The sequence below is a fragment of the Megalops cyprinoides genome, chromosome 12, assembly GCF_013368585.1.
Source record: "Megalops cyprinoides isolate fMegCyp1 chromosome 12, fMegCyp1.pri, whole genome shotgun sequence".
Taxonomy (NCBI): Eukaryota; Metazoa; Chordata; class Actinopteri; order Elopiformes; family Megalopidae; genus Megalops; species Megalops cyprinoides.
Window position 1 is genome coordinate 14,395,219 of NC_050594.1, and position 9,170 is coordinate 14,404,388.

Genomic DNA, 9,170 nt, shown 5'->3' on the forward strand with positions numbered 1-9,170 from the left:
TCCTTTTTTCAGGACACTTTCACTTTAACTGCTTCACTTTTTATCCAGCAGGAAATACTCTGTTATTACCCACAATGCTCTGAGCCAGGGTGGGTGCAGGAGGTCAGCATGTCGGCCATTTTGGTCCAAGGGTTATAGAGGAAGGTGAAACAGAAGGGTAATGCTGTGGCGATCCTGGAAACCAGCCAATCAGGGAACGGCCTTGCGCCCTCTGACAAATGGGCTTCCACAAGCCACCCCATGCTGAATGGAGCTGGAGGGACCATGGCTGCTGTCCAGTACTGCAGAGAGAGAGAGGGAGATGGTAACAGAGGAGAGAGAAGAGAGAGGGAGAGGTAAAGAGAGAGGGAAACAGTGGTAGAGAGAGAAGGAAAGGGAAGGAGAGAGGGAGGGAAGAGGGGATGGGACTGATGCCGATATTGTGGTGTTGCTGGCATCTCACGCGTATGTGTTGTGTTTTTGGCCTCATGCACACTTGAATTTTTATGGCTTTGAACATCCTTTTTTTTTTCTTAATACAGCATTGTATGCACTCAGTATAGTATCCAAGCCCTGTCTGAACCAACTATCAAACGGCAGCTGCAAAATTACAACTCTTGAGATGACAGTTGTCTGGGAGCAAATATGACAGGTTGTGTGAGTGTGATGTAATTAATACATGTGTGTGCCAACAGAGAACTGTAGCAAATATGGCTCCTTTATATGGTATTCAAGCTGAAGGTAGTAGATAAAGCTTTACAGTGTCATCGTCTGAATCAGTAGCTTACATCCACTGGTGGAGATCATCATAGTCTTTTGTAGCTGGACTGTAGTGGATAACAATGTAGTGTAGTGGTGAGGAGTAGCGCTCATGACACAGAAGTTGCAGGTTCATTTCCCCAGTGCGACTCTGCTGTTTTACCCTTGGACATGGTGCATGGTAACTCACACTGCCTAAGTTAATTTCTGTCTGTAAAAATGAATAACATGTAACAGTTGTAAGAGTGTAAGTTGGTCCGGATAAGCAAGTACAATTAAAAGATCGAGGCACTAGCTGTCATAACAATGGAAACTATTCTACAGGGTTGGGGTGGATACAGCTCGGCTTCTTTAGGTCTTGATGACACCTCTCTGGACACACCCTGTGGGCTCTACATACTCCTCCGGTTTAAAGTTGGATAAAAAGCAGTCTGTTCGGCCAGGGTTGGTGGCAGACTGAGTCACCGGAGCTCTCACTGGGTGCTGTCTCTGTTGTCCGCCTTGCAGGAATGAAGCAGGGAAACGACCACGGTACCCAGTACCGCTCAGCCATCTACACCTACACCCCGCAACAGCTGCACCTGGCCATGAAGACCAAGGAGGCCTACCAGAAGGTAACATACCTTTCAGGGTGAAGCGTGTATCGCTGCCTGTGGTGTCAGAGGAGTGCATTCTGGGACATCTCTGCTGACGTGGGGATGCATGGCTGCCAGGCAGTCTTGCCTACTGCCTCCCGTTGAACCTCAGCTGCGCTCATAGGCCTCCTAGCTGCCACCCAGATGACACAGCCAGCTCACATAGAGCAACAGTGATGAATGCTTAGGAGAAGTATTCACGTTTTTTAAAATAAAAAAGGCCAATCTCTGTAGATCCATACATATACACACTGAATATCCATTTATCACCTTTATGTGGGGAGGGTTTGCGGGGCTTAATCGGATTCACAGGGAATTAGATTGCCATGGTAACATATTGCTGCAGGGGTCGGGGTCGCACGCCGCGGGGGTGGGGCTCGGGCGCTGCGGATTCTGGTCCTGTCAGGTTGCCATGACAGTTGAGGCCCAGGCCCCAGCCTTGGCCTTGAGGAGGGGTCAAAGGGCGAGAGGGGGGCAGCAGCTGGGACGAGGGAGATGCAATCAGATCACAGAGTGAGACTGACGGCCTGTCAGAGGCCACCGGGAGGGGAGGGGGGGGAGGGATGGGGTCCTGCACTAACGGTCACTCTGCCCGGCTGCTTCACCCGGGGCCTGGATGGCCGTTTCTTTGAGCCTGGGCCGCAGCGGGGGCAGCGGGAAGGATTCTCCCTGTGTGAGGGGGGGGCTAGTGTCAGTGTCGCTGTCACATCACGGCTTCTCCAATGCAAATCACCCCACTCCACCAAAAAAAAAAAAAGTCCTCTTAGCTCTGCTGACTAAGTTGGTGTGTCAAACGCTCTGCTGTTGCTGACATTTTATCTGTCAGACAGGGATAATGTTGCAGCACATTTCCTCTTTTTTATAGCATCCCAAGTACCTCTGAAACCGTTTTTAGCCGCAGCCACTCGACGGGAGGAGCTGTGATAATGCGGCGTGTTGCCTGCGCGTCGTGATGGAAGGGGCGCTCTTTGGGGCTGGGATGCCGCACGGGCACTGGCTGTCCTCTCTGAGTCTCTTTTTTCCCCTTCTTCCCTCATCAACATTTCCTCGTTTAGACAGCGCAAAAGCGCATCTTCTGAATTCCTTAGAATGTTCTCATTGCGTAATTCTCTGTGATATGATGCAAAATGACGGTCGGCACACAGCGTCCTATTAATGTATCGAGCTGCGAGTTACAGACCGGCGTGGGGGTGGGTAGACCGGAGGGGGGGGGGGGGGGTCCTGAGGGTTTGGGTGGGATGATGGGTGTGGTCCCATGTTCCTGCTTCCCCATGGGGGTGGGGCAAGGTTGGGGAACCTGCTGTTGAAAGATGTAGACCCCAGCCTTTGAAAAATACAGACAAGACGAGAAGAAAATAAATAATGAAAAGACACATGGATTCCTTCTTTTCTGCAGGCATTTCAGTTTCTAAACTTTAGCAGAGGAGCCAAGTTTTAAAAAAAAGAAAAGCTAGTTTGACAGAGAGAGAGAGCGAAGGAGGGGTGTGAAGGGGGAGGAGGAGGAGGAGGGAGGGGGGGGGGTGCACAGTATAATGAAATTTGAAATTTGCGGAACATCAAAGCCTTTTCTGGGGCCTGTGTGGCTTCCTAATGCAGGGGAACGAGCAGCCGATCCTGCAGTATCTCAGCAGGACGGGAGACGGGGTGTACCGACCGTGGGGGGTGTGGGGGGGAGGTTTGCACTGATGAGTGGTCGGGGTGGGGGGGGGGGGGGGGAGTGAGCTGCCTTGTGTGGAACAATGGTTTTATCAAGCGAGCCAGAGTTAATTCTCCTTCTGTGGGCCCTACTGAACACGTGTGCTGACTGATAAAGCAGCTCCACTTAATTAGCTGCGAGAATGGAGGGTGGGGGGGGGGGGGGGGGGGTCAGGGGCAAGGTCTGGAAGAAAGGCCTGGATTCTTAGTGTGACGTGGGCTTCGGCCGTGGGCCTTCACACAGACACCCCTGCTCCTGGCTCTCCCCTGCGAGGCACCCCTCTGCCTCCCCAGTTTGCTCCCATCCTTTTTTGCTCGGCAGAGGCGTCAGATCAGCACCTCGGCGTGTTTTTATCCAAGGGAATCCTCCACCAATCAATTAGCAAATGCAGCTCTGGCACACGCGAGGCTGCGGGTGAAACTGCTCCCACATATGAGCTCTGTCAGCAAGCGCCCCTTTCAGTTCTTGCAGTGTGAAACCAAATGCTGTGAAGCTACATGCAAATGCCCACAGACTCCGTATTGTTTTCCTGTCGGCCCCATGGAATGGTGCCTCCCGTTGGTGTCTGTGGTACCAGGAAACTTCGGCTGCCATTTACAATATGCCCTCAGAATGTCTCTTAGACCGGCCTTGATGTGACATGGTTCAGGGAGGGGGGGTTTAGAGGGGGGGGGGTGTGACCTGCTGAGAGGGGGCCTTGTTTTCTCACCTCTGTCCTCAGCGAGGTCCACCCTCCAGCATGTGCACCGGTGGCTACTGCAGGCTTCGCCACACCCCTCACAAAATGACGGAGCGGAGCACATCAGAGCACTCCCAAAATGTCTGCCTGCGCTCGTCTCAGAGCGAGGGGATCGCAACGCGGCCGTCGCGCCGTCTGCTTCATGTGCACACACACACACATGCCACGCCACACGGCACAGTGCAGCGTGTACGGTCCACACACACAAAAATGACACTGCGTAACGAGCATCGTTTTAGACCGTCAGTGCAGAACATTAGTGACTGGAAAAGGCTTATCCAATTTTTTTTTCTCCACTTCTGCCGTGCAATCGTTTACCCATCCCTAGGGTTCCCCCTTGCTGTGTGTGTGTGTGTGTGTGTGTGTGTGTGTGTATATATATGTGTCTGTATATATGTGTGTGCTTATGCGGGTTTTTGTGTGTGTGCGTGTGCACATTTTTATGTGTGTGGTAGTGTCGGATCATTTCTCAGACTCACTAAAGTACAGATGCTGGATTCTGAAAGACTGCCTTGTGGTCATAATGCTTCCTCAAGTGCACCTTACTGTTTGGTTAGTGTTGGTCACTTTGGTGATCCTGGGTTGAGGGAGTCTACACATGGCACCTCCTATTTCTTGTGTTGTGTCTGGTGTGTGTTTGGCTTATTGGATGTGCGGTTTGAATGACGCAGGTTAGAGGTCACAAAAGCCCCCTGGGCAGGGCAGACATGATGAGAATGTAATGGTTGCATTAAAAAAATGGATGCTTAGTCTGAAGGGCTTGACTCACCTTCCTGGAGCATCAGAATGCTCTTTGAGTCGTTTTCAGGACTTGCAATAAAATGTTCCCGTTCAAGTCAGTGAAATAAAGTACAGATGCCAGTTTCCATTCAGTGTTATTGGTGATTAAGTTCCAGTGAAGAACGGAAGCAGAAAACTCTAAACTGGTGCCATCCTGTATGCATCCATGGGCACACACACACACACACACACACACACACACACACAAACACACCCACACACCCGTGTTTTCTCTCCATACCATCCCAGGCATATTTGAAGAGAAATGTCAGATTTGTTTGAGGGATCTCAGAGGTACCCATTGTGTTTGTTTTGTGTTTTTTTTTCTTCCATTCCCCGATCAGGGATTGGAGAAGGGAAGGAAATGACGGCCTTTTCACCGTCTCTGAAGCATCCCCCTTTTCTTCCTTCAGGAGTCAGGGGAGAGATTTCACAGTAAACACGTGTAATTTGCTCTGACTAACACCTAAACCTCTTCATTCATAACTGAAGATTTTTTTCTCTTTGGGCCAAGGAAACAAGGTGCCAAGCCTCTGGTGGGGAAAAATAGCACAATCTTTCTGTTTTTTTTTTTTTTTTTTTTTCATTTTCTTTTGAATCCTTTCCATCGTAATTATTCCATTTTAAATCCTAAAACTTATGGGGTTATAAAAGAGGGTTTTGAGAGTGTCCGTGGCAGGAGCCCTGTAACGGTGTAATTGGTAAAACGTTAATAGCGGAGCGATGACTCAGTCCATCAAACTGGCAGTTTGTCTGTGTGCGGGGTTTCTGAAGGGGAGCGGTTTTTTTTCTCGGCGTGTCAGGGCAGATTTGTGTCCGGAGGGCGTCTCCACTGAGTTCTCGGTTGACTGGAGTGTGTAAAACAGCTCCATCTCGCTGGGGAGGGGCGGCCACTTGACAGGGGAGTCTTCTGGACAGACGCGAAGCTCTGCCGAGCCGACGGGAGTGCCCAAACTCAGCAGAATTGCAAAGCACTTTGAGAAAGTTCGTCCTCCAAACTCCCCAGCTGGCCCCCGGTGTTGAGGAGGATGGCTGCGTGTGATACGAACATTTAAATGACCGCTATGCTGCAAACACCTGGTCATTTCAGTCCAGTATTTTTTAACCAAACGGCTTCAACAAACTTTTTCTAAACAATGGCAAAAATAAAATTTCTGTTAACAAAATGCATCCACTTTAATCGTAGTGTATATGTAAACCTAGGTTATTAGGTTGGCTATTAATGACCTTTTTGGTCGTTACCTGCATTTGTTTGTGATAAAAGGCACTTTGTTTCGATGCTCTTTGTTCGCTCCGACGGGGTGGCGCTGAAAATACTTTGCTGCCCCCTTGTGGCCAAAGGGTTACCACACTCATATAGTGTCCTTGTGTTACTGCATTACAGTACATTGTACATGAACGCTAGTGTAGCCTGCTGCTTGCGCTGTTATTCCAAAAGAAAATATAAAGGGCCTGTATTAAGTAAATAAATACCACCATATTGTAGGCACTACTATTTGTCTTCTGGCATTTATTATTATACTAATTTAGCTGTGTTTGTACAGTCCCCCAAACACCAAGTGTGTTTGATTTTGGTTGAGCAGTGGGAGTGTAGTTGGCCATGAGAAGCGTGAGAACAAGCGTATGTTATGTTTGAACGATTTCTGAGTACTCATAAGCATGAAGTAGCGTCGTGAATGGAAGTGAGTCTATGGTGTTTGTGGCAATAGTGATAACCATTGGTCCTGTCATTGTGTAGTTCAGCATACAGAAACCCTTGGATAGTGCTGGGACTCGTTTTTAGCCATAGCCTAAAATGCATTGAAGTTCAGCTGAGGTCAGTCATGTCGAATATGTGACTGGAAGCAGATGCTGTTTTAGGGAACCATAAACTTTCATCCTGTATGCATATGTTTCTGTCACACATAACCACAAAGGCCATTAGGGTTACTATAGCCCAACTGTCGCTATGCATGCGACCCCATGAGCACAGTGTATTACTAAGGACTAACCCTGCACTCACAATGGCTGTGTCTTCGTGCAGGCTGGTTCTGAATTAGAAAGCAATTTCTTCCTGTTTAAATAATTTAACATTATTAGAATTGAGAAGTGGTTTTGGAAATTCTTTCCATGGAGGTAGTGAAGCAATTTAGCACTTTAGATTTTGGCCTTGAAAGCAACAGTGATGACCAAGCCCTATTGGGATCTGAAGAAACATTTATATACTTGGGACAGTGTATAGTTTTCAATGCTAAATTGGAAATGCTAGATTTTCACTGTGTAAGGTGTTATCCTAGATCATCACACATTTCATTGTATTAGTGAAGAAACATGGCTACCATAGTCCATCAACTGATTTTGGCAGTTACTCTCAAATATTTAAATTACTTCTTATTCAACTGCCTTTGTTCAAGCTAAACCATTATAATTCATTAAAATAACCTATGTTAAACAGTAGGGCTGCCATGGTCTAGTCAAATTGCAGGTATGAATTTATGGATGAAATAAAAACCGAAATCATTTGCACTTAATTAAACTGTACAGAGTACAGAGCTGTCTGTAGTCTCATTGCACTAGTCAGGATCTTAATCAGTCTCATGGTAAGGCTGTCATATTAGATGGGCTTTTCTGTTTCTGAACTTTTTTAAATTTCTATGATATGGTGTAAATCGTGACAACCACTTTAATTTGAACTGATTAAAATTTTAACATCTTATTAAACAATATCTTTACTTGAAGCACTAGCAGACATGGCCTGAATTTGGTAAACAAAATGTCTACACAAACCCTTACCAAAGCTATTCATCAAAACCACTTCAGTTAAACAGTCTCCAAATTGTCAGCAAGTGTGAATGTGAAATTTGCATAAATTGTATAGACCTTCAGTCTGCGGTATGATTGAAAATGCAGGGCATAAGCCACAGTGAATGCCAGCCAGCTACTCATGGCAGTCAATCCCCTTCAAAACTGTTTGCAACTTCTAGTCTGCAGTTTGCGGACTTTCCAAATCCAAAAAAAGCCAGCAGCCGTACCGCCCTGTCCCCTTCCCCTGCCCGATAGCCGAAGCTAAGTGAGGAAGAGTGTGGTCAGTAAGTGGACGGGACAGCTTGTAAGGAGACACCCCTTGCTGCTGAAGGTGATGCTGCCTGGCCAGTGCAGGGCAGTCTTTTGGCTGGACCAACTAGAAAAAAGCAATACCTTCAGGTCATTGGTGGGAAGCAGTAGGAGAGGCAGTCTTTGAGATGTAAACTTAGCTCCTGACTCTCTGCAGTCATTGAAGATCCCATAGCCCTTATCAAAAGAGTAGGGGTGGTCAGATTCCCAAAATGACTATCTGTCTTTGGCCAGCCAGTCATTCCCCTGCTGCTGATTGGCTGTGCAGTCCCTAACATCCCCTATCCAGCTCGTCTTCTCATACAAAAAAATAATACGTTGACACTATATTTTAGGTAGTATTTCAGAGTGTTGGTATACTGCAGTACATTTCTGATTTACATTAACATGTTTTAGTTGTATTTGTTGTGTATTTTCGGGCTGAACAACATATTTCTCAATATTTTACTCTACATTTGATTCCCTTATGGGCTACCAGGTTGGCAGTGTAGAAGAGAATTGATTTCTCCGTAGACCATTCTGGTTAAATAAATGTTCATAAATACATGCTTTGTCTTCAGCACACATGTCGATGTTGAAGTATGAGGTCTCCCTCCTGTTGACTGTAGATTCCTGGTGCAGTGTGGTGTTGACTCAAAGCTGTAGATGCTGCAGCATGTTGTCACAGCACCAGGAGATGGGCAAAGTGTTGACATAAACACAGATCCTTCTTATCATGTCCATCAGCCAAGCAGCCTGGTCCCTCCCTCATGCTCCTAAACTCACTTGAACTCAAATGCCCTGTCTTCCTCTCTCTGAAAGCAGGGGAGTTATTTGCCTTGTTTTGTTTTGTTTACGCCTGTTACCTGGACAGGTGCTGATGGAGAAGGGCTACGGTCCCATCACCACGGAGATTCGGGAGGCGGGGGAGTTCTATTACGCTGAGGACTACCATCAGCAGTACCTGCACAAGGTCCCCAAAGGTTACTGCGGCCTGAGGGGCACGGGGGTCAGCTGTCCCATGGGTGTTGAGGAGAAGGACGAGCTGTGAGGACGAGGAGCAGCCAGACGCGAGAGCGGGCTGCAGAAGGTGATGTCACTCCCTGGATCCACAGTAAGACTGTGATTAGTTCTCTTAACTCAGGACCTCTACCTTGCACGGTAGACTAATTATATTTACATTTATTCATTTAGCAGACGCTTTTATCCAAAGCGACTTACATAGGTTACAGTTCTTTACAATGTTATCCATTTATACAGCTGGATATTTACTGAGGCAATTGTAGGTTAAGTACCTTGCCCAAGGGTACAGCAGCAGTGTCCGTATCGAAGCAGCAGTATCGAACCGGCAACCTTTCGGTTACGAGTCCTGCTCCTTAACCACTATGCTACACTGCCGCCCATATTCTATATTCTGTTGCTGAGCAGCTGGTGAGGGCTGAGCTTTGAAACCTGCACCGGAAAGTCCGGTTTAAGTGTTTGTGTAAATTGAATTGCTTTATTGGGATCA

The 9,170-nt window shown here is 47.4% G+C and overlaps 1 protein-coding gene across 2 annotated transcripts in view; it reads left to right on the forward strand.

Moving 5' to 3' along the window:
* The window catches only part of si:ch1073-358c10.1 (mitochondrial peptide methionine sulfoxide reductase), a 28,111-nt gene extending 19,266 nt beyond the window's left edge, over nucleotides 1-8,845 (forward strand). For both annotated transcript variants that reach the window (XM_036542146.1, XM_036542148.1), the window contains exons 5-6: nucleotides 1,246-1,352; nucleotides 8,535-8,845. In XM_036542146.1, coding sequence (XP_036398039.1) covers nucleotides 1,246-1,352; nucleotides 8,535-8,711 — 284 coding nt within the window. In that variant the 3' untranslated portion in view covers nucleotides 8,712-8,845. The remainder of the gene's footprint in view (nucleotides 1-1,245; nucleotides 1,353-8,534) is intronic.
* The last annotated feature ends 325 nt before the right edge of the window (nucleotides 8,846-9,170 follow it).